Below are 24,622 nucleotides of genomic sequence, written 5' to 3'. Positions count from 1 at the left end.
TAGGAAATTTGAGATTATGATCTCTCATTGGCCAGGTCATCACTTTTTCATTGTTTCTTACCAAATAAAAGGACCCTACTGTGTCTTGCCTCAAGTTTCTGTAAAATTCTTGACATGATCACACATTGTGTTATTTCTGATTTTTGGTTCTTGGTTTTGAGCCACACCCAGTGGTGCTCAGGCTTAACTCCTGGCTCTGTGTTTATCATCACTCCTGGAAGTAAGTGCTCAGGGAACTGTATGCAGTGCTGGGAATTGAACCAGGGTTGGCTGGATAAAAGGCTAGCATCCTGCTTAGTATACTAACTCTTTGGCCCCCTTCCCTCTTTATTTTTATTTATTGATTTACCCATATCATATGTGATTTTCTGTCAGCAAAGTGGCCCAGCATCAGATCAATTGCTCTTTTTTGTAAATCAAGTTTATTTTGATACACTCACATCCCTTTTATTTCTCTCTTTTTTTTTTAATATATTGTCTGTTTGGGCCAGATAGAAATGTAGTCATGCATAAATTATATGTCTATTTGAATTTTAAAATAATACTTATTTCCTATTCTAGAGGCTCTTTTTTTTTTTTTAAGGGGTGGGGGTTCACACCTGACAGTGCTCATTACTCCTGGCTCTCTGCTTAGGGGTCACTTCTGGTGGTGTTTGGGGGGCCATAATGTGACATTGAGGATCAAACTGAGGTCACTTTCATGTAAGGCAAGCACCCTATAACTCTATCCCGATTAAAATTTTTTTGTAATTTTACTTTTACTTAGGTTATATGTCACATAGCCATAAAATGACAAAAACATTGAAGTGACTCTAAGTTTTAATCAAGAAAAAATGACAAATGCGGAGAAGCATGATCTAGATATTGTTAGCTATGGAAGTTAGTGAGGATTGGCTACTTAACCAGTATGGGAAATAGAGGAGTAGATTTGAAGTGGAAAATAAGAGACTCTCACTTTGTATATGTTGAGTTTGAGGTTCTTTTGGTAAGTGAATGTCAGCAGAGGCACCCAGTAAGCATTGGACTAAGGTCTGAGCACTTCAAGGGAGACCTAGAGAATGGTTGTCTGCACCCCTAGAAGTAAAGGGTTCCTTTTCTTTGATAGTCATTCTTTCGTCAGGAAAATTAATCCAGAATCTTATATTATGTCACAAAATCTTAGAGCCTTGTAAATTAAGAATAATTCTAGAAAGTGGTGGTTTTTGTTTAAATTTCAAAAGTAATTAGCAGTTCACTGGCAGTTTTATATTTATTTTATTTTATTTTATTTGGGCCACACCCGACAGTGTTCGGTGCTTACTCCTGGCTCTGCGTTCAGAAATTGCTCCTGGCAGTCCCGGGGGACCATAGGGGATGCCGGGGTTTGAACCTGGGTTAGTCCCGGGCTGGCTGCGTGTAAAGCAATTGCCTTGTCTGTTATGCTATCACTCTGCCCCCTCACTGGCAGTTTTAATAAAATGAAATTTGAGTTAAGAACACACTGTTGCTGGTGCTGGCTCCCAGAACTGCTTCTGCTGAAAAAAGTCAGATGATCTCCATATGTCCTCTGTATACAAGTACACACACACACACACACACACACACACACACACTCACTCACTCACTCACTCACTCACTCACTCACTCACTCACTCACTCACCTACAAGTACACACACACACACACACACACACATACTCACTCACTCACTCACTCACTCACTCACTCACTCACTCACTCACTCACTCACTCACTCACTCACTCACTCACTCACTCACCTCCCCACTCTGAAACAGAGGCTCTGGGATAGTTTCACTGAAAACTTAATTGAAGCTTGATGGGAAATTCTTAGTGATGAGCTAGGCTTAGAAACCCAAGGGTTTCTGCACTGGATTGCTTTGTGTCTGGTGACTACTCAAAAATCTGACAGTTACTAGATGGTTTAACTGTATCAAGTTTCAAGAGTTATTGGTGTAGTGCACTAAAAATGTACTTGCTTTTAACTTTTCTCTTTGTATTTTAAATTAGTTGGCTTCCCGAAGCCCAAGTAGTCCAAAGAGCTCTCAGTTCTGCTGCTAATAATGTTTATCAGTATGGACGAGAATGGATAACCCACAAGGTAATGAAATGAAAGTTCCTAGATAATCATATAGAGTAGTACTGGTGTCCTGAACTATTCGACTGGAATAAATAGGCCATTTGCTTTTTGTTCAGGGTAGATCTTACTGTTTATACTTTAGGACAGAATAACCACTGAAGCTGGACATCAATGAAAATATTAGGAAGAAAACAAATCTGCAGATTAAGTGCTACTAGCCACTTGTAACTGTGCTTGGCAGTTTACAGTTCATTTTTATGAGGTTTTTTTTATTTGTTTGTTTTGGGCCACACCTGGTGACACTCAGGGGTTACTCCTGGCTTTGCGCTCAGAAATTGCTCCTGGTTTGGGGGACCATATGAGATGCTGGGGGATCAAACCATGGTCTGTCCTAGACTAGCGTGGGCAACGCAGATGCCTTACCGCTTATGCCACTGCTCCAACCCCTTAACTGAGTTTTCTAAGAAAGCTTTAATAGTTCAAATTATTTGCCCATGTCATAGCAGAGAAGATAAACTCAGCAGGCTGAGTATATCCTCGGTGATGATATAATCAATTACAGAACCTGCTTTCAGATTGACACAGCTTTTTGCTTCTTTTGCTCCACTAGTTTGCTAGAAGTCTGTGCCTGGAACTGGGTTAAGTGCTTTTAATGTCATACTTGAGATAAGTATTGCAGGATTCATTTTAGATGAATCAAGCGTATATTTTATTTTTATTTTTCTGGGCCACACATGACTGTGCCCAGGGTTTACCTGTGTCTCTGTTCTCAGGGATTACTCCTATCGGTGCCCTGGGGACTGTATGTGGAGTCATAGGAATTGCACCCAGGCAAAAGCACTACCCACAGTACTATCTCTTTTAAGAAGGAGCATCTATGTGAACAAAGTGTGGAGAGAGGCAAGTTCCAGAAGAAAATATTGTCAAAAGATACACATATATACACATATCTATAATTTTACTTATTTATTTTTTGTACAGCTTTGAAATTATATACTTTACACTAACATCCCATGTCAGTTTTTGTAGTTAGCTACATTTTAGTGCTTCATAGCCATATGTGGCTGGTTGTTAGATTACACTTGAAGTTTTGTGAAGGGAAAGTACAAAGACGAAGGCAGACTAAGGATATCACCAAAGTCCATTTTTTGCATGTGCGAGGCCTGAAAGCAATCCTCAGCATCACCTCTACCCCACCAACCTCCTGGGCATTGCAGGTTGTGACTCTGGTGGCTCGTGTTGAACTGTCTGTCTGGCCCAGCTGACTAAACAAGGATCCCTCAGGCCTACTGAGTACTGCCTAAGACAGTTCCCCCAAGAGACTGGTAGGAGAAAAAAAAGAAGAAAACAAAAAAATTTACTCAGACTATTGAGTAGGATTAAGGAACAAAACAGTGTGATGAGAATCCATTTAGGGATGGGGCTGGCAAGGTGGCGCTAGAGGTAAGGTGTCTGCCTTGCAAGCACTAGCCAAGGAAGGACCGTGGTTTGATCCCCCGGCGTCCCATATAGTCCCCCCAAACCAGGGGCGATTTCTGAGTGCTTAGCCAGGAGTAACCCCTGAGCATCAAACGAGTGTGGCCCGAAAAACAAACAAACAAACAAAAAAAGAGAATCCATTTGGGGCCGGAGAGATAGCATGGAGGTAAGGCGTTTGCCTTTCATGCAGGAGGTCATCGGTTCGAATCCCGGCGCCCCATATGGTCCCCTGTGCCTGCCAGGAGCAATTTCTGAGCCTGGAGCCAGGAATAACCCCTGAGCACTGCCAGGTGTGACCCAAAAACCAAAAAAAAAAAAAAAAAAGAGAATCCATTTAAATAGCATGGAACATCTTAGTTGGATTTGGAACAAATGTAAAAGTCCAACATATATTAATGTTTTTATAGGATAGTTATTTGACACATTAAACCAGATTACATCTGTTTTTCCTTTTTTTCCAGCTTCATAAAATTCTTGGAGATAAGGTTAACAATACTGCAGTAATTGAAAAGCAAGTATTGGAACTTTGGGATAGACTATATCATTCTTGGTTTATAAAGGTAAGTAACTGAGGATAGAAAGTGTTACAATAATGTTTTTTTACTTTCTAAGCTTGTTGGCCGAATCAGTTTGTGACTTAACATTGGGATTTCGTTCATCAAACTTTGCTAGGTTAAAGTTCTTCATATTTAGGACACAACATATCAGTATGAGTTGGTAGTTGACATCCATGGCAGAACCTGTCATTTCCCCTGGGGGTTGCATGCAAGGCAAGCGGCTTACCTGCTCTACTGTTTGTTCCTAAGAAAATATTGTCATAAGATACACATATATACATATATTTTTTTTTACTTATTTATTTTTTTGTATATCTTCAAAAATATATACTTTACACTAACAGTCCGTGTCAGTTTTTGTAGTTAACCACATTTTAGAGCTTCATAGCCAATGTGTCTAGTTGTTACATCTTATGTTACCTAAAACAAAGATCATCCCTGGTTTCTTTGTATCTGTTTGTTTACAACTTGGTTTTATCCAAAACAAAGATTGTTTTATATCTAAATCTGGATGGGACAGGCTCAGAATAGCCTGAGCTATCTACATTATTATGTCCTTATTGCCCCACCTGGGGGATGATCTCTGTATTCAATAAAAACAGTTCTGGCAAACAACTTGCTCGAGGTAGAAGACTGTCAGACTATATGTGTTTCATTCTCAGTCTGATTTGATTATTTTAATAGGGACTCTAATTCAGACTTGGTCACCTGGGGTCGGAGATTCGGCACATGGGGTGATTTTACAGCTAGTGGCTAGTATTCTGGAGAGTGGAAATTTATTTTTGTCTTTTTTTGGGGGGGAAGCGGGGGTTATACCAGTAGTGCTTGGGGCTACTTCTAGAGCAATACTCAGGGGCCACTGACAGCAGTGCTTGAGATTCCATGCGCCCAAGTGTTGGAAATCAAACCTGTGACTTCTCTATAATTAGCATGAGCTCTAGCCCATCAAGCTATCTCCCTAACTCTAGCCTTTGGATAGTATAAATTTAGTTATTAAGAACTTTTTTTCTATTAGGACTGGAGAGAGAACACTATAGGTAGGGCACTTGGCATTGCAAATGGGTGATCTGTCTGGGTTCAATCCCAGTACCCTATGTGGTTCCCTGAGCGCAACTGAGGGCAGGGAAAAGTTTGTTTTCTTAAATAACATAGTGTTTTACTTTTTCTTTCTTTTTTTGTTTGTTTTGGGGCTCTCTTGCCACACTGTTCCAGAGATCAAACCCAGGGCCCTCACATGCAAAATATGATGAATTGTCTCTTCAAACCAGTTTGCACATGTGAGAACTTTCTGAAGGGCTCAAGTGGATCTAAAGCACATTATTTGCTCTTTTGATTCTTTTAGACTAAGATCTGATTTTTCTATTCCCTAGAATGTGACTCATTCCGGAAGGCACAAAGGGCATAAGATGACCATCAGCCGGCAGAATAGCTGGCTTGGAGACATCTTGGACTGGCAGGACATCGCTTCCTTTGTTCACGAGAATATTGAGACATTTCTTTCGGTAAGAAATTCATGGTTAAACTGGACTTAGAAATACAGACAGTTGGGTGAAGAGTCAGAGCCAGCTCACTGTATGCTTTTTCATGCAGGAGACCCAGGTTCAATTCCTGACTCTGCATGGTCTCCCAAGCACCCAGGATTGGTCTTGAGCATGGCCAGTATGGTCCCCAAACTAAACAAAAATACAAAAAGTAACCATGATTCATAGGTTGTTTTTTTTTAACACGTCTTTACACATTGCCTTTTGATACTCAATACTTCAGTAAGTAGAAATAATAGATCTGGGCTGAAGCAATAGCACAGCAGGTAGGGTGTTTGCCTTGCATGTATGTGGCTGACCCAGGACTGACCCAGGTTTGATCCCTGGCCTCCCATATGGTCCCCTGAGCCTGCCAGGAGTGATTTCTGAGTGCAGAGCTAGGAATAACCCTTGAGAGTTGCCAGGTGTGGTGCAAACCCTTTCCCCAATAAAAAATATAAATAACAGCTAGAGGGGCTTAAATTAAATCCAAACATTCAGGTCTTTTGGTTAAAGAATTTTTTAGGGCCCGGAGAGATAGCACAGCGGCGTTTGCCTTGCAAGCAGCTGATCCAGGACCAAAGGTGGTTGGTTTGAATCCCGGTGTCCCATATGGTCCCCTGTGCCTGCTAGGAGCTATTTCTGAGCAGACAGCCAGGAGTAACCCCTGAGCACCACCGGGTGTGGCCCAAAAAACAAAACAAAACAAAAAATTAATTTTACATTTATATTTTGTTTGGGGGCAGTGCTCAGGGGAGTTTGGGGGCTATTCCTGACTAAGACTGAACCCAACTGCTGGCTCAAGAGTTCAAAGCTTAGCCTCAGCCATGCAGCATTGCTTAGACTTGGTGTTCTGGGCACCTCAAGTACCACCTGAGAGATTCTGGAAGTCACCAGGGTCTCACCCAGTGAGGTTTCAGGGACCATGTGGTGCCAAGGATTGAAACTAGGGTTCTGATGCCTGGTAAGTGCTCTAGCCTCTTCTTGAGCTCTGTCCCCTGCCTGATTGTATGTTTTCAACAATCCTTCTGTTTTCTCTCTTCCAGTAGCTTTCAAACTTTTGGGTCTGAGCATTTCAGAGAGTATTTTTTTTTCCTTAACATGAATTATAATTTATTTCTGTTTTACTAGAAGTAAAAACTAAGAACTTTAAAATTCTCTTCAATTCACTGTTTATTAACATTACTAGTTAATATACAGAACATACTTTCTGCTTCTGGGAAAATAGGCATTTTCCCCTTGCTCCCCAACAGAAAAAGATGTAGTCAGAAGACTACACCTTCTCTTTTTGCAAATCTCTTTAGTGTCTGAATATGCCTCTCTACTTTTGTTTTCCATCTGTTATTCGAAAAGTTGTTGCTTTATTATGATTAAAGTATGTGAAGAGAACTTTGTCCTATGTAGATATGTAGATAGGCATTTGGAAGAGAGGAATCTTTTAGTGACCTTCCTAGGCAGTTGTGCCTGTTCTTCGAAACGATATCAAAATTCAACAAATGATAACTTTCAAGTTTAGGTGCAGTGAAGAATTTGAATTCATGGATTATTTTTGTATTCTAAAGTAAGAGATTACATTAGAAGTCCATGGTCTATATTGACTCAATATGGATTTTCTTTTTGTTCTGTTTTGTAATATGTGTGTATATGTTTGTTTTTGTTTATCTGCTAGACCCCCAGTGGTGTTCAGGGCTTGCTCCTCGCTCTGTATTTAGGCATCACTCCTGGTGGTGATTGGAAATCATATAATGAGCCAGAATTGAACCAGGGTTGGGTGTGTACAAAGAAAAATATTTTAACACATACATATCCTACCTTTCTGTCCTTCTCACTTATGCATTTTTTTACCCTTATGTGCATTTTATAATGTGTACTTATGTGAGATCTGGGTTTACTGATTGGTGTAAATCTTTCAAACATTGACCATATAAAAAGTCAACATTCCTTTACATCATCACTTGTCTTAAACAGTAGTATTTGTAAGAAGCTTCAGGACCAATCTTGGTTATATTTTTTATTTTTGCCTTTATACTCAACAGAATTCAACTCCTCTTAATGTTTTGAACCATTTCCTAATCTCCTTGATGACATAGATGACTTGAAGTGGGAGATTACAATGAATGTAGCAGCGAGTGTCTTAACACTGACCATAAGGTATATCAGTGTGACCAAGAGAAACTATTTAAAAAACATTTTTTTGATAGAAATTCCAAAGTGACCGAAGTTCCCCAGAAGAATGTTTATTAGAATCACAAGTAAAGGCCTTGTTCCTTAGGGTCATGGCCTTGTTCATTCATTTCTTAATCCCTCAAGGTCGAGCAATTAATCAGGCGTGTTTCTGTAGGCATCGTGAAGCATTTTTTGAGACTTTATGTAAGGAGTTTTTGTAAATGAATTTAGCCTGTCAACATTCTCTTAGGAAGGCTGAACTGAAGTCTGGAAGAAATACCACAGACAACAAAATAAGCCTTTGTAATGGCATATCTGAGGTAGGAAAGGCATGAACAGGCCTTTCTTAGATCAGATGGTATAATCTCAATGCACAGCAGAAACAGAACTACTGTTTGGGGAAGGACTCGGAAATAAAAGCAAACATGAGTTGTGGTCCCAGCTCTACTCACCAAAATTCATGCTCTTAGGCTTTCAAACTTCTGAAAAGTCTATGTTTGACCTCCAATTTCCCCATCTCATTTAAAGAAGATCACAAGTGTAATGCTTCCTCACAGCTTGGGTAGAAGGTTGAATGAAGTATCTTAAACACCATAAGGGTATGTTTTTCTGGATCTTTTTGCTTCCCCTTTTTTTTTTTTTTTAAATGAAGCAGAGGGCTATTCTTTTTGGGAAGATGACAATGAACCCTGTCTAAAGGGAATTGAACTTCATGAAGAGATAGGAAATGAAAACATGAATTTATGCTAGCAATCCCATATTAATAATATTTAACACCTTCATTTACAATTTGGTATATTTTCCTATTGGTAGATCTTTATGCTAAATTTATTTCCATATTTATCATGCTTTTTATGAAAGTTTCATTCCTGATTTCCCCCTTTTTGGTTTTTGTACCATACTTAGTGATGCTTGTGGTTGTTCCTGGCTTTTTGCCAGAGGGATGTGTGGTGCTGAGGTTGGAAACTGGGGATCCAGCCTATAGAGCATGTGCTCTAATCCTCTGAGCTATTAATCCTGCCCTATTCCTGGCTTGTTAATTTTTGCTGAGGGGCCTCCCAATTGGTCTTGGTCTAGGTATGGGCCCCTAGGGGGCAATCTCAGTGTTTCTTGGCTAACAGATGGTTAAATTGTATGACCAAAGGATATGGTACTACTCAGTCAGGCTTTATGGTGTCAGGTATCACCAGGGTCTCTCCATTGGCATTTGGTCTGGAGCCTCCACAGCCATAGCCAGAATTGCTCGGGAACATCAGGGCTAATATTTGTGCTGGGCTTGGGGCTGAGGTGGGAGGCATGAAGGTTTGGGGTCAGTTTAGTCTCTACCCTTGTTTTGAGACTTAGCTTTATATCATATACTATTTTCTTTCTTTTTTTTGGGGGGGGTTCTGGTAGTTTGGGCTACATTGGCACTGCTCAGAGGTTACCCCTGGCTCTTCGCTCAGGAATCACTCCTGGTGGTGCTTTGAGGGACCATATGGGATTCTGGGAATCAAAACACAGGTCAGCCCCATGCAAGGCATTTGCCCACCCTGCTCACTATATAATATGTTCTATATCATAATAGAGCTGTTTTCTTTTTTTCTTAGTATTTTAATTGACTTACCAAAATTTTATTTTATTGGAACCATTGTTATTTATACAGTCTTTCGTAGTTGGGTTTTAGACATACAGTGAATCAGGGCCAATCCCATTCCCAGTATCTACCTCTCTCCACCAATGATCCCTGAAGGCAGCCCATACCACCTCCCTGCCCCCCCCCCCCAGCTGCCACCATAACAGGTCCATTTTAAGTTTAGATTGTTAAAGTTTTGGGTCTCTTGAGTTCGTTGTTGTTGTTGCCTTTGGCTTAGATATTTTGTTCTGCTCCATATAATATGTTCTATATCACAATAAAGATGTTTTCTTTTGTTCTCAGTTAATTTTTACTAAATTATAAGAATATTTATTATAGGTGTTGTTTGTGTGATATACAATGCACTAAACTGGGCAAGGTTCTGGGAATAATATAAAGTAGCTTAGGATAAATTTTGCTCTCACTTTTTTTTTTTTTTTTTTTTTACTGTTGAGATCCAACCTCATAGAACATATTATCTTCCTAAAATGATTTAATCCCAAAGTCATTATTAAAGTCTGGGGCACATTGAGGTAGAGTTACTTGTGGGCTGGGAACTATAGTGATTTAAAGCAATATGCAACTGGCATGTTTTTAGTTCCTACTAGTGTTTAAAATATATGATTATAATTATTTATCTTTGGGGGTGGGGGGAAAGATCCACACCCAGCAGTGCTCAAGGCTTATTCCTGGCTCTGCACTCAGGAATCACTCCTGGCGGTGCTCAGGAATCCACATGGGTTGCTGGGGATCGAATCTAGGTCAGACACATTCATGGCCAACACCCTATTTGTTGTACTATTTATATGGGTCCCCTAATCGGTCATAATTTATGTGACCGTTCAGTCTTACTCATTTCTGCTGTTCACAGTCTACTGTACTAAAATGCTATAACTGCACACTAGCTAGCAGTAGAAACCTCTTTCTGATATTGCGCTTTGCCTCCTGCTCAGATACTGGAGTCTCTGTGGATTGTTATGAGCCGGAATGTGAGCCTACTGTTCACCACTGTCACCACGCTGCTGACCATCCTCTTCTACAGTGGGACCGCCCTCCTGAACTTCGTGCTGTCCCTGGTATGTCGTCCATCTGAGCTACACGCCAAACATGTTCAGGCCACTCTCGCTTCTGCCCGCTGCTCCTTTTGAGTTTCCTTCCTCTAGGTTCCAAGCATGATTTTTTTAGGAGCTACTGTCCCTTTGTTTTGCAGATAATTTTCCTGACCACACTATTTTATCTATTAAGTTCCAGTGATGAGTACTACAAGCCTGTGAAGTGGGTAATCAGCCTGACACCACTCTCTCAGCCAGGTCCCTCTTCTAATATTATTGGCCAATCTGTGGAAGAAGCGATCAGGTAGGGAGCTTAGTGCTGGCTCCATTTCCTTCTGAACTTGGCTTCTCAAGCTTTCTGTCTTGAGCGTTCTTGTATGATTTGGCTGTAGACTGGTGATGGATACTAGAAAAAAATCTGGGTTGAAGGGGGACCGGAGCAATAGAATATAGCAGGTCATGCGCTTGCTTTGCATGTGACCAGTCTGGGTTCAAACCCCAGTACCTCATACGATTTGCATGAGCACCATCAGGAGTAATTCACGAGCACAGAGAGAGGTGTGTGACCCCAAAACCAAAAATAGACAAGAAAAGAAAGACTTGGTCTCCTTTCTTAGCGGAGATTATTATGAGCAATACAGATCTTGACCAAGGAAAAAAAATAAAGAAAAACTCATAGCACTTTTGTATTGTTAAGCTTGTGCTTTACAATGATTGGATGGTCACCTATAACTCGCTTTCACCCACAGGCTCTTGTTTTGGCACCTCACTTCAGTACCACACAGAGGCCTCATCCTTCAATGTCCTCCTGATTTCACAAATTCTTCCTTTGCTCCGGGAGGAGAGTAGGTCTTCCTGCCTGCTCTCTCTGCCCTTGCCGTGGGGCTGTGTCCTCTGCAAAAGTTGGTTACTGTCACGTCAGAGGCTCTCTGTGCATCATAGGCTCTGGCCAGAGACTTCTGTCTTGTACACTGTGATCCAGGGATTACAGTCTTGGCTTTCAAATAATACCATTGTTCATCTCTAGCCCCCATGTGCTCTTTCCACATCACTGGTCTCTGGTCTTCCTTTCCTCTGGATTATTAAACCTGGGCAGAGACCTGATGTGATCCATGTCTCAGTTCTTCTGTCTCAGTTCTTCTCTCCACTCTTGTCCCTTATTGCTCTTTAACTCATTGTTAGTAATATACTTCTACTTAGGACCAGTTACTCCTATGAAATTCTCATGTTATTCATTGTAGTTTCTTCTTTTGAGGGAGGTCAGGAGCTATCACGAACCCAGCAGTACTCAGGGGACCATACAGTGCTGAGGAAATCTAACCTGAGGTTCCTGTATGCCAAGTAGTATGTACTCCCAGTTCTTCTAGTTCCTTTTTTTTTTTTTGGTTTTGGGGCCACACCCAGTGATGCTCAGGGATTACTCCTGGCTATGCCCTTAGAAATAGCTTGGGGGACCATATGGGACGCCGTGGTCTATCCTAGGTCAGCTGCATGCAAGGCAAACGCCTTATCGCTGTGCCACCGCTCCAGCCCCATACTCCCAGTTCTTTGAGCTCTCACCTGGCCCCCCAGTTCCTCTACAAATAAGTTGTTTGCCAGATGATCTTAAACTTCTTTTGAATAAGGAATTTTTGGCCGATATTTCTGTTTTCATGTACATTTTGATAATAACTCTGCTCATCACTAGTCTTCCTTCAGGACCCATGAGATAGCCAGCAATCTTGTGTGACTGATGTTCACTTATGTTTTCATGCATTTATGTAACAGCTAGTGAGGATTTCACTTTGGATTCTGGGTTACTACATTCAAGTAGCATATGTGTTCTTAAAATATAGTCTCACTGTTAATGTTCCCATGCTTTTCTATTAGCAAAGCCTGCACAAAGTCTTTTTTATTTTTTTTAAATATTGTAATTATCTGTATTCAACAGTACATGGATTGAGCATCATTGAGCCTCATACTTTGAAGTATCTCCAAACACCTTTGTCAGTATCTTGCTTCCTTGATCGATTACTAGATAGGATTAAACAGACCTGGGGAGATCACTCAAAGGGTTGGAATATATACTTGGAATGCAGGAGCCCTGGGTTCAATTATGGGAACCACAATGTCCCCCAGTCCAACACTGTGAGCAGCCCACAAACACCTCCAGATGTGGCCTCTTCCAAAAATTAAAGTAGGATTTTAAAAATAAAATGTTCTTATACCCTCTAGTGCCCTCAGGTGTTGAAGAGCTGGCCATGTAAAACTCTATGTTTAGAAATACATTTTTTCATGGTGAGCTTCTCAAGGTGAAGAAGTCTCTTCAGGGAAGAAACTTACTGTCCTTAATGCCCCTTCTTCATCTATTTTTTTTTTTACATGAATTTTCTTTTTCTTTAGTGTCCCTTCTAAGCTTGCACGGCCACTGGTTTTCATCCAGTGATGAAAATTCTAGCAGCATATTAGCTTTAATTTTTGTGAGTAACATTTGTCTGATTCAAATAAATTTATGCAAATACTCTACCAAGGAAGAAAATTAATCAGTCTACTTTTCAGTAGAATAAAGTTTATTGAATCAGCCATCAATCATTAACTATAATTAATATTAAGCCAGACATCACAGAGACCTACCTCTTTATAAGGAACCTTGAGGCGGATGAGACTTTATTTTTCTGACATTTCCTAGAATGACTCTTATTCTCATAAAAACTTTTCTATATTTCATTCTTCTAATTCAGTATTTTCCAAATCATAGCACACCCCCAGAGTTCTTGTTCTCTCTCTCTCCTCATTCACTTTCTCTCTCTCTCTTTCTCTCACACACACTTTTCAGGGTAGATCATCATGAGTTAGATCTATGAATCTATAAGATGTCTGTTCAGAGGGACATGTACACATGGCTGGCAGTGAAAGTGAAGATCTTCAGTTTAGGAAAGAAGTGCTGATATTAAAAGAGATGTGGTCATCTGTGAATATCTAAAGAAATTCATGTATTCTTCTAGTTTGTTTAAAAATTAGCTTTATCTGCCTAGCATTGTAGGTGTAATGATGCACCATGTCCTGGTTTCAAAGTATATTGGGACAAAACCTTTCATCATATTTATCTGTCAGAGACGGGAGGTCTTCAGAAGTGGTGTTCAGGAGTTATGGGTCCCTCCCCACCCTCCTTGGCCATGCGTGCCAGTGATTCAGTGCGAAGTCCAGAGGATACATCCAGTGCTGGATGTGAAGTAGGATATGGAGGGTTAGGGAGAAGTGGCTGGAATGCAGCACGCTTTGCATACAGGAGTCCTGGGTCCAGTTCCAGGAACCACTAGGTTTCTCTGAGCACCATACTTTAAGTAGCTAGCAAGCTCTGCCAAATATGCCCCCTCCAAAAATCCTGTATTTCTGGGATACATACTGTGGTGCTTGGAGCCTGCTGCATGTACCTTTACCCTGATATGATCTCTTTGCCCCATAACATCTTGTTGTTAATAAGAAAAAGTTTGACAACTCTCAATACTAAGCCTATATAGTTATAAAGATTCTTAAAGCTGATAGATTTTTGTCAAGATTGGAAATTATGGTACATACTAAACTGCTTCAACTATTTCCTAACCAGAAATAATTGTATTTATCACATTGGATAAAGATCATAATTGAAGATTTTTTAAGCAGTTGAAGTCCTCTTGTTCTTTTTCTCTTTTGAGTCAAATTTAAGACAAATCAAAATATATGAACTTTGCCATTTCTCTAGAGAACCTTCTCCTGTATATAAATCATTTTCAACTTTAAGAGTTCTTGTCAGTTATTTTTTTATTCTGAAGATTTGTCCTCAAGAGGAAAATGCTACTTCACAAAGAAAAATTTTAAGTGGAAAAATAATAGTTAATCATTCTTAATTAAAATCCATCTTAATTAAGATGTTTGTAAAGCCCTCACTACAATTTCATCTGCATTATTGTGACAATAGACTTTTCTAAGCATCAATTATTATCAGTCTGTTAAGTGGAAATTATATAACTCATTCTTTATGACCCATTAAAAAAATAAAAGGTGGAATTGTAACTGGGAGTTAATTGCATGGTCAAGACCATGAAAGTGTCTTTGTTTTTCACACTCTGCCTTCTGAAATATGCAGCCACATTAGAACCATTGTCTCATGGAAGTTTTGAATGCTCATTGTTACCCTTGATTCTGAAGACACATCCTTCTAAATTGAATACCCTGAGTTTTCACTTTATGAACTTCAGATTGCGTGGCATGCACCCTCCACCCATTTTCCTCCTCTTAGAGCATGCTGTGTCCTGAATGTTTGCATCGTCCCCTTCTTTCCTGATGCTCCCATTCTGCTTGCTCTGGTGGAGATATTGCACATGACTAAGTTGCATGTTGTCACGGCCTCAGTGCAATTTAGTGTGTGTGATATTTTCACACGAGTGCATGCACACGGGTATGGCTCTTGCTTGTGGAATTGCAGCAATTGTTTGTTGGTGGGTGGGAAGTCCGTTTGTGAGTTAGGTGGGAGAATGTGTGTTCCAAAAGGTATTTATTTGGAAAGTGGACATTTCTCTCTACCTCTACCTTCCAGTTTTGGAGAACTAAAAATAAAAAAAATAAAAAAATAAAAATAAAAAAAATTAAATGTCAGTAATTTAAATAAATCTGTCTTTTTATTTTTTTTATTTTGAGGAAATGAAATACTTCTTGGTAAGATATTCTTGCTGGATTTAAGAATGTAGACAGCATTTGTTTAAATTAAAGTGCCAAGAGTGAAAGCTTTTTAATAAAATATAATTTCATTTATTTCAAGGGCTATCTCTCTAACCCTGGAATAAAACCTCTCTTACATAATAGGGAAAATTAAATTAGCTCACATTCTTAAGTCATCGAGTTTTTGATATCTTTTGTAACCCACTTGATTCAGGATGGGTTGGTTCAGGTAGATATTTTCTTCTTTGGATTTCTAAAGAAAAGAAGCTTTGCCTTGTGTTTAGTTTCTCATTGTGATGCTTTAAAAATTTTGCTGAACTAATCATAATCAAACTAATGTTTCAATTATTTTTTTCTACTTGCCTCTGTAATTGCAACATCCTTTGTTAATTTTCCAGGTGACATTAAATAAGCATCCTTGGGCTGTAGACAATGTCAAAGACAAACCCCTGCATTGATAATAAGGATACAGTGAATTAAATAGCACTTCTTCTTAGATGTTCTCACTCTCACCCACGAATATGTGCTTCCATGTGTCACTGCTAGCTTTCTCACTAGGATGTGATGCTTCCTTGGAAAGGATTCTTCAGTGCCCTTCAGTTTCACACTTGGTCCACATGCAGCATACGACCAACTCTTGTGAAGACCCATGCCATTGCCAACCTGGTTGGTGTGTATTGTACTCTGGAGCTGATAGTTTCTGGGGGATTCTTTTACCCTTGGGCAATTGAATATATGTGGTGACTGTAGTGTTTGAGGAATTTTGCTACTTTACCTTGAGAAACAGAAGAGTTGATAGTGCAGCCAGTAGAAATCTTGCTGTACATATGGCTAACCTGGTTTGATCTGGAGCATCCCTTATGGTGCTCCAAGGAATTGATGGGGAGGGGGGGGAGAGAGAGAAAGAGAGAGAGAGAGAAGAGAGAGAGAGAGAGAGAGAGAGAGAGAGAGAGAGAGAGAGAGAGAGAGAGAGAGCTTTGATGCTATTGGCTGGGTGCTTGAGGAAGCAAGATGTGCAAGACATCAAACTTGGACCTTTTGTTCAAAGCATACACTTATCCATCGAATTTTCTCAGGCCCATAATTGAATTTTGTGTTTTGGGGACTATACCTGGAAGTGCTCTCATTACTCCTAGCAGTACACAGAGGATTGTATGTGGTGACAGGAATCAAACCTAAGTTGGCTGCATGCAAGTACCTTACCCATTGTATTCTCTCTCCTGCTCCAGATTTTAATCTTGACTCTCTGCTCTCAACTTCTGTTCTGATTCCTTTATTTATTCTATTTTTCAGTTTTTTTTTTCTTTTGGGCTACACCCGGTAATGCTGGTGAAGAATTAAGACCTTCATCAGTTACTTGATATCATCTCAAACTCCTGGTTCAGAGGTGTCAGTTATATTGTTATATGAACAAGGCATGAATACATATTCCTTTGTGCCATGCATATAGTATTTATCAGGGAAAAAAGCTAAAAAATATGATTGTGTGTATACATTTAGAACTTTGATTCACGGAAAGGTGTGCTTATATGGGGCCCAGCTGGACTGGATGTACTATGGAAGGAATCCTACCCACAGCACCTCTCCATAGAGCAGCCAGGCAGGGGAACCCCTGCAATGACAGCACAGTTTCTCTGAGTGGCCCAGAGCCCTTCCAGTAGCCTCCATCAAAAGGGCCAGTCAACTCCTTGAGCAGAGATGGGGAGCAAGAGAGCCTCTCCCAGTCGGATTACCTTTGTGCTTTCCAGTCACCAAGAGCTGGGAAGGTTTGCAGGTGTATTTGGAGAACAACTGCCAGCAATCTTTTTTTTTTAATTTTTAATTTTTAATTATGAGAACAAAGATGCAAAGAAAGAGGACAAGGTAAAGTTACAGTGGAAGGACAATCACCCATAAACAGAATTCTCAGAAATCCCCTTGCTGATATCTGAACTTTGAACTTTCAGCCAAAGAACATTAAGAAAAATAAAACAGAACCCATGTACAAACATTGAAGGCAAAGTACTCTTTTATATTTCCATGCACATGCATATTAGTTTAAGTTAACCTCAAAAGTTTAAGTGGGTTGTTTTTCTTAAGGATAAGAGTCAAAGGAGCACAGTAAAAATGGTGTTAGAGTGGCAATTATTGTTTGCATAGGCCCACCAAAATATGAGGGACATGGAAAGGAAAAGCCTTGGCCTAAATACAAGGAGACCCTACCCCTGAAGTTTCCTGACATAAGACCAACTTTAGGCTCCAGGCAAACTAGTTTGTTCAATCCAAGTTATTGTCTGTAGTGACATTACACTTTTATTTTTTCACACAGTCTCTGTTGTTGTATTAAAGATCCTGGAATCTGCATATCCTACATTGCAGTCAGGATGGTGCGGAGTGTCCTCTCGTTTCACCTCACAATTAAAGGGCAATGCAGAGAGCCCTGTCCTGTAAGCAGTTCGTTGTTGTTGTCAAGCCTTCTTAGTGTTAAGGGAAGTCTCTTTTGAGCAGGTCAATGTCAGAGCCGTGGTAGGGTCTTCCCTGGTAGAGTATTGCTTCCAGGTGTTGTTATAAAAAACCTTGGATGTTTCGTAGATAGCTTCCCTGGTTCAGGGGTGAATGGAGGATGCCCATTCTTCTGAGGCCTGTGCCTGGTCATTATATCAATGTTCAGGGTGTAAGGTCCCATTGCACTACCAGATTTGTGTGTTCCAATCTCTATTAGATAAGAGCTTATTTGTATGTATAGTATTTTCCCATTTTAATGTGCCTATGCAAACCAGGAACGATGCCACGTGGCATTATTGGCGCATATGGGGGCTGTAAGAACAAGTCCAACAATCCCCATGATATAGTTCAATCATAAGCATTAAAGTGAGGGACTCTTTCACCAAAATTCCTTATTGAACAGCTCACAAAGAGAAGAAAAGATAAAAAGTGGGTAGAATTGTCACTGTAAAAGAATACTTAGTAAGAGTTATAGCTGTCGGGGCCGGGCGGTGGCATCCCATATGGTCCCCCCAAGCCAGGAGCAACTTCTGAGCGCATAGCCAGGAGTAACCCCTGAGCGTCATGGGGTGTGGCCCAAAAAACAAAACAAAACAAAAAAAAGAGTTATAGCTGTCAAAGAAAATGCACATTAAATATTCAAAAGACATATGTGTCTATTTTATGTCTTTTGAAATAGTTGGGGGTTGTTAAATCCAATGCACGACTTTGGCCTGTGAATAGGATTGTGCAGTACTGAAGTGAAAAAGAGTAAATGTGGGGTACTTATGGTTGGGGGTGAGAGAGTTAAGGAGTAATAATGAGCTTTGTAGGGGTGTGCAAAAAGGCAGGATCTGTTGGGGCAGGAGGTCAGTCTTGGTGCCTAACAAGTTAAGAACTTAGGGTAAAGAGGGTTAATTAAGGGGCAGATAACAAATACGGGTTGGGAGATGAGAGCTCTGCTGTGGGGGAGGGGCAATATATCAGAGGGGCTATATACATTGTATAGATGAATTGTTTATGGATTAGGCTTGGCAGTCAGAGAGGACCACTGTATAGGAAGTCACGTCTACATATACACTGATTTTGGAGACCTATTTGAATGTTATCCTCCAAATATATAGCATTCCATTTTTTTTCCTAGAAACAATCAAGAATTAAGAACATTTTGGAGTGGAGTTAAAAAGTATATATGCTTTTGAAAATGAATACTAGTAAGAAAAGAACACCTGAATGGGGTCGAGTATGCATACGACAAGAGTTTGTTTCCCCAACCCTCCCTCCAGGGCCCGATTTACCAGGCCTGGCCCTGAAGACCAGTCTTGCGTTGTGGGATCTCAGTTCCCTGGACTAAGTGGTCAGCCCAGGGGGCCTATGGCTAGCTGTCCTGCCCAGAGCCCCCAACATACCAGTGGAAGACACCCAGAAGTCCTGGCATGTGGAGTCTTCTGAGTGCAGGCCCTGCCTCTGTAGTTTGTATGTGCATGGGGAGGGATTTCTCTCCTCCCCCTCCCCTCAGGGCCCGATTTACCAGGCCTGGCCCTGAAGACCAGCCTGACAACTGCCAGTAATCTTTAAGGGTTCCTGGAGACTGAGCACAGGCAAATACTCTTCTGTTTAAACAAAGGATTGAAGTAGAGTGATAGAAGATTGTGTGGCATATAACTAGTAGAATGTTGAACTTGATAGGGGTTTTCTGTGAATGTCTACAGACATTTTTTGGGCATATGTGAGCAGCTGTAAGAGGAAAGATAATGGTGGTCTTGATGGCACCCTGGATTAACCCATATGTAACCGGCCTTTGGAAATGGCATAGGAGGCTGGGAGATAGGATAGTGGTCAGGGAACTTGCATTGCATGCAGTTGACATAGGTTTGATCCCCCTGATGCTGTTTTGCTCCCTGAGCACTGCAAGGAGGAATAAGCCCTGAACACAGAGCCAGGAGGAGTAAGCTTTGAGCACTGTCAAAACCAGTGACCCAAAAACCAAGAAAAATGAGTAACATGATTGCAGTCATGTTTGTAATCATGGTGCTTAAGTAAAGATATTATTAAAAAAAAAAAAAAGGAGGAGGCAAGAGAAAATGCCACAAGCCAGAATTGGTTGTAATTTTCACAGATTTGAGCTCACTAAACTGCTCTCTAAATCTACATTTCCAAAGTAATTGATTTTTGTTATCATGAGTATGTTAATGAAAGATAACTTCATTGGAATGATCTAGAAAGATCATTTCTAGAACGAAATGATTTTGTTTGCCCATTGCAACCAAATTGTGCATACCATTAACCGTATTGTATATACAATTAACAATGTGCATGGGTCAGAGAGAGATAGCATAGCGGTAGGATGTTTGCCTTGCAAGCGGCCAACCCAGGACCTATGGTCATTCGAATCCCAGCATCCTATATGATCCACCGTGCCTGCCAGGAGTGATTCTGAGCACAGAGCCAGGGAGTAACCCCTGAGCACTGCCGGGTATGGCCCAACAACAGAAACAAAAACAAAACAACAAAAAATAACCCCACAAAAGACAATTCGCAGTTAGAATTATACTTCATTGTAGACATAGATTATACGTAGTCCTCTCGGGATATTATATTCTAAAGGTCCTAAAAAATGAGCAGTCCTGTTACTCCATTATTTGAGTCAATATCTTACAGGATTTTACAGTTTTCAATAATTAGTCCAAAAAACTTTGTGATTTCAGACTTGGCATGCTTTTGTATCTCTTTGACAGAAAGGAAAGAAAGGTAAGGTAAATGTCCAGAAATTGGAAAGAGAAGAGACCAGCTTAGTATGTGCATTATATTTAGTCTCACTACAATACTGACTGTTATAATAAAAAGACACCCAGAATTATATATTACTACTGATTAAATTTAGTGCTACTGTGTACCCAGACCCTAGTTAACTCTTACATTATTAATAAATTACATTATTATTGGGGGTGGTGCAGTTGTGGCCCAGATATGCAAGCCTGAACACACTTAGTGCCCAAGCTCAGTGGCCATCAAGGCTACGCTTAGTGATGCTTTGGAGGACCAGATGGCACCTATGGGTGACCAAATTGAGGGCTTCTGTGTGCAATACATGCACCCCTGCTCTTTAAGATATCTCCCCACTCCCTTTAATTGTATTATATAATTATTTATAAAGACACTGTAAGAGGTACATGTGCTAAGCCTATTTTATAGTTGAGGAAAATAAGGCTCAACGAATTGTATGGCTTTCAAATCATGGCAGTAGTAAATGGTGGAATTTCCTCTCTTTCTCAAAATCTTTCTTCTCTGGACTCTGGAAATTATTCTCAACCGTGGTTATCTTCTTTCTCCAGAAATGACTTCATTATCTCTTTGGCTGTCTTGTCTTTGACCTTAGGTCCCCTATGAGAACACAGCCTGTTGCCCTATTTTCTGTAGTTGTGCCCCTTGGGTTATCTCATTTTTCCCCATGATTAATCTTTTCTGGTACATTACAAATCTCTTGCCTTCTCTATTAAGCTTTGCTTTTTCATCTCTGCTATATCTTGGGCATTTTCATCATTCTATTTTGTTTTCATTTTGTTTTATTGTTTGTTTTTGGGCCACACTCAGCGGCGCTCGGAGGTTACTCCTGGCTCTGTGCTCAGAAATCGCTCCTGACAGGCTCGAGGGACTGTATGGGATGCTGGGGATCAAACCTAGGTCCATCCTGGGTTGGCAGCATGCAAGACAATGCCCTACTGCTGTGCTATCGCTCTAGTCTCTATTCTATTTTCTTAACCACTGATCCAACTAAATGTTTTTTCTTTCTTTTCATATCTTCAATTCTGGGCTTCTCTCTGCCTTTGAGAAATGGTCATTTTTGTTTTGTTTTGCTTCCTCCATAACCTTGAAATTTGAAGCTCTGCCATTTTCTTTTTCTTCCATCTCATATTTAGCTACTATTCAGATTATTTCGATTTCATGTGGGCTGTCCAGACCTCTTTTCAGGTTTTTTCTTTTTTAATACTGTGTTCTTTTTTCTAACCAGATCCTTATCATAAACGGGTAAATGGCATTGCTAAGTCATAGGTTAAACTGTTGGTCTGGTTGATGAGAAAGGTTTTGCCAAATCTATGGTCTCAGAACTCTAGTTAAATGAATCACTAGAAGCCAGATATAAACTTGACTTGGATGATTTAGAAAATCTTGGTATTTGCTTTTGTGCACGTGGTATGGTATCTCTTTATTGCTGCTCTCTGTTTATTCAGTTGTTTATTCAGTCTGTTGATTCATCTCTCATGAGCCAATGTGTGCCCTTTTGAATCGTACATAACTTGGATAAAGTTTGCCATCTTTGCGCTTTCTCTGAGCAATTCCTTATTTCTTGCCCCAGTCATATTCCAAATAACAAGCATAAAGGAAACACCTGAATTTGCAATTGTTCATGTCTTTTATTCCTTTGAATCCCCGAATATGTGTGTGTGTTTCTTTTTGCCCCGAATGATATTCTTGTGTCTATTTTACTTTGGAGTATATAAGGTATATTTTCCTCCAAACTTTTTCTCCCAGTGATTGGACTTCATGGATAGCACTTGTTCATTTGTAGGTTTGGTTGTGTGGTTGAAGAAATGGGGGTTAGGTGGATAAGAGTGCAGTGAAGTCCAAGTTCCTTCTCTTGCCCTTCCCAGAGGGTAAGGAAGGGCCAGACATAGTTTGGATTTCTTAGTGTCTCCATGTCCTTGGGCATTGAATGGTCACCTGTAACTTCCATGTCTTTTGGCCATAGAAGATCTGCGTCAGAAGTGAGAAACTGATTAATCATTTCAGTGATTATCATTATTAATTATGAATAATTAATGATTATTTCAGTGATATCTGAAAGTATTTCATTTCATTTATCTTTTTTTTTTTTGAGGGAGGGTTTGATTTTTGGGTCACACCCAGCAGTGCTCAGGGGTTACTCTTGGCTCTGTGCTCAGAAATCATTCCTGGAAGGCACGGGGGACCATGCGGGATGCCAGGATTTGAACCATCGTCCATCCTGGATCGGCATGGCAAACTCCTTACCACTGTGCTATCTCTCTGGTCCTTCAGTTATCTTTTTAGCAAAAAAAAAAAAAAAAAAAAAAGTTAATAAAACAGGTGGTAGGGTTTTAAAATAGACTTTTCTGTTTCTTTGAAATAAAATGAAAACAGCATTCTCAGACTATTGGGGGGAAAAAAGAAGTTGACTTAATTGAAATGAAGAAACAAGAAGCTTTATAATATGGATTTTTCTGGATCACAGTATGATATGTTTATTTGCTTTCCCTTTGTCTTTGGGCATTCTAGAGGGGTATTCGATGCGTCCCTCAAAATGGCTGGTTTCTATGGATTGTACACCTGGCTGACTCACACTATATTTGGCATCAATATTGTCTTCATACCATCAGGTAACAACCGCACCATAACCTCAGCTCTTCTCTAACTTATTTTAAAGAAAGCGAACATGATCTTCCTGAAGCTTAAACTACCAGATTTTGTGACTTACTATCTAATGTAATGAACAGAAGTATTTTTGGTTTTTTTTTATAAGTATTAGTTAAGTGAATGTTTTAACATTTAGTCCAAAGTGTTCCAGGTAATTTGCACTTAATAGTAGAACTCATATCAGGGACCAGTAGGTTGGACCCAGGCAGATGATGAGGTGAAGGTAGGAGCAGTGTACAACATGAATGCCTCCAAGATAATAAGCTGGTTCCACATCTCTTTTTTTGGGTGGTGGTGGGGGTTTGGGCCACACCTGTTTGATGCTCAGGGGTTACTTCTGGCTAAGCGCTCAGAAATTGCGCCTGGCTTGGGGGGACCATATGGGACGCCGGGGAATTGAACCTCAGTCTTTCCTTGGCTAGTGCTTGCAAGGCAGACACTTTACCTCTAGTGCCACCTCGCCGGCCCCGTTCCACATCTCTTAAGTTTCACTCTGATCATAGCCTCTTCTATAAGCACCAGGATGATTTGATGGTCATCTTTTGCCTTTTCCTCAGTGTGAGCTCTGTTCCTCTCCTACTTTTTGTTTTGTTTTTTTGTTTTTGTTTTTGTTTTTGTGTCACACCCGGCAGTGCTCAGGGGTTACTCCTGGCTCCATGCTCAGAAATTGCTCCTGGCAGGCACGGGGGACCATATGGGACGCCGGGATTTGAACCGATGACCTTCTGCATGAAAGGCAAACGCCTTACCTCCATGCTATCTCTTCAGCCCCTTGTTTTGTTTTTTATTTTTATTTTTTTATTTTTTGAGCCATACCTGGCAGTGCTCAGGACTTACTCCTGGCTCTGTGCTCAGGGAACACTTCTGGTGAGGCTCAAATTGGGGGCCAAATATGATGCCAGAGGCTGAACCTGGGTCAGCTGCATTCAAGTCAAGCACCCTGCCTACTGTACTGTTGCTCTGGCTCTTTCTATTCTTTCCAATTTTTTTTTTGGGTCACATCCGGAAGCCCTGAGGGGTTACTTCTGGCTCTATGCTCAGAAATCTCTTCTGGCAGGCTCAGGGGACCATATGGGATGCCGGGATTCGAACCACCATTCTTCTGCATGCAAGGTAAACACCCTATCTCCATGCTATCTCTCCAGCCCTATTTCCAATTTTTGTGATAGCATGTCTTTCTGATGAAGCCTACCTTCCATGTTTACTTCTGTCACCATTTTCTTTTTTTTTGGTTTTTGAGCCACACCCGGCGGTGCTCAGGGGCTACTCCTGGCTGTCTAAGAAATAGCTCCTGGCAGGCACGGGGGGACCATATGGGACACCGGGATTCGAACCAACCACTTTAGGTCCTGGATGGGCTGCTTGCAAGGCAAACGCCACTATGCTATCTCTCCGGGCCCCCTGTCACCATTTTCTCAGCCTTTTGTCTGTGTCTGATCCTTCTTTACATTTCATATTTTACTCACTAGCTCGATTTTTGTGTACACTAACCTGTAGGTACCCTGGGACATGTGGAGGTAGTGAACTTTGAGAGGCTGGCAGCCTGGGCAGTGGTCTGTTGTGAAGAGGAAAAACCAGAGTTTC

General features: G+C 40.6%; 1 protein-coding gene across 2 annotated transcripts in view; it reads left to right on the top strand.

Moving 5' to 3' along the window:
• TMEM245 (transmembrane protein 245) overlaps positions 1 to 24,622 on the top strand; it is a 108,013-nt gene that overhangs the window by 57,363 nt on the left and 26,028 nt on the right. For both annotated transcript variants that reach the window (XM_049784550.1, XM_049784545.1), the window contains 6 exons: positions 2,007 to 2,097; positions 4,017 to 4,115; positions 5,483 to 5,614; positions 10,367 to 10,489; positions 10,624 to 10,769; positions 22,901 to 23,001. In XM_049784550.1, the coding sequence (XP_049640507.1) occupies positions 2,007 to 2,097; positions 4,017 to 4,115; positions 5,483 to 5,614; positions 10,367 to 10,489; positions 10,624 to 10,769; positions 22,901 to 23,001 (692 nt within the window). The remainder of the gene's footprint in view (positions 1 to 2,006; positions 2,098 to 4,016; positions 4,116 to 5,482; positions 5,615 to 10,366; positions 10,490 to 10,623; positions 10,770 to 22,900; positions 23,002 to 24,622) is intronic.

Source organism: Suncus etruscus, chromosome 1 (genome assembly GCF_024139225.1).
Source record: "Suncus etruscus isolate mSunEtr1 chromosome 1, mSunEtr1.pri.cur, whole genome shotgun sequence".
Lineage (NCBI taxonomy): Eukaryota > Metazoa > Chordata > Mammalia > Eulipotyphla > Soricidae > Suncus > Suncus etruscus.
This window is presented reverse-complemented; position numbering and strand designations above follow the sequence as displayed.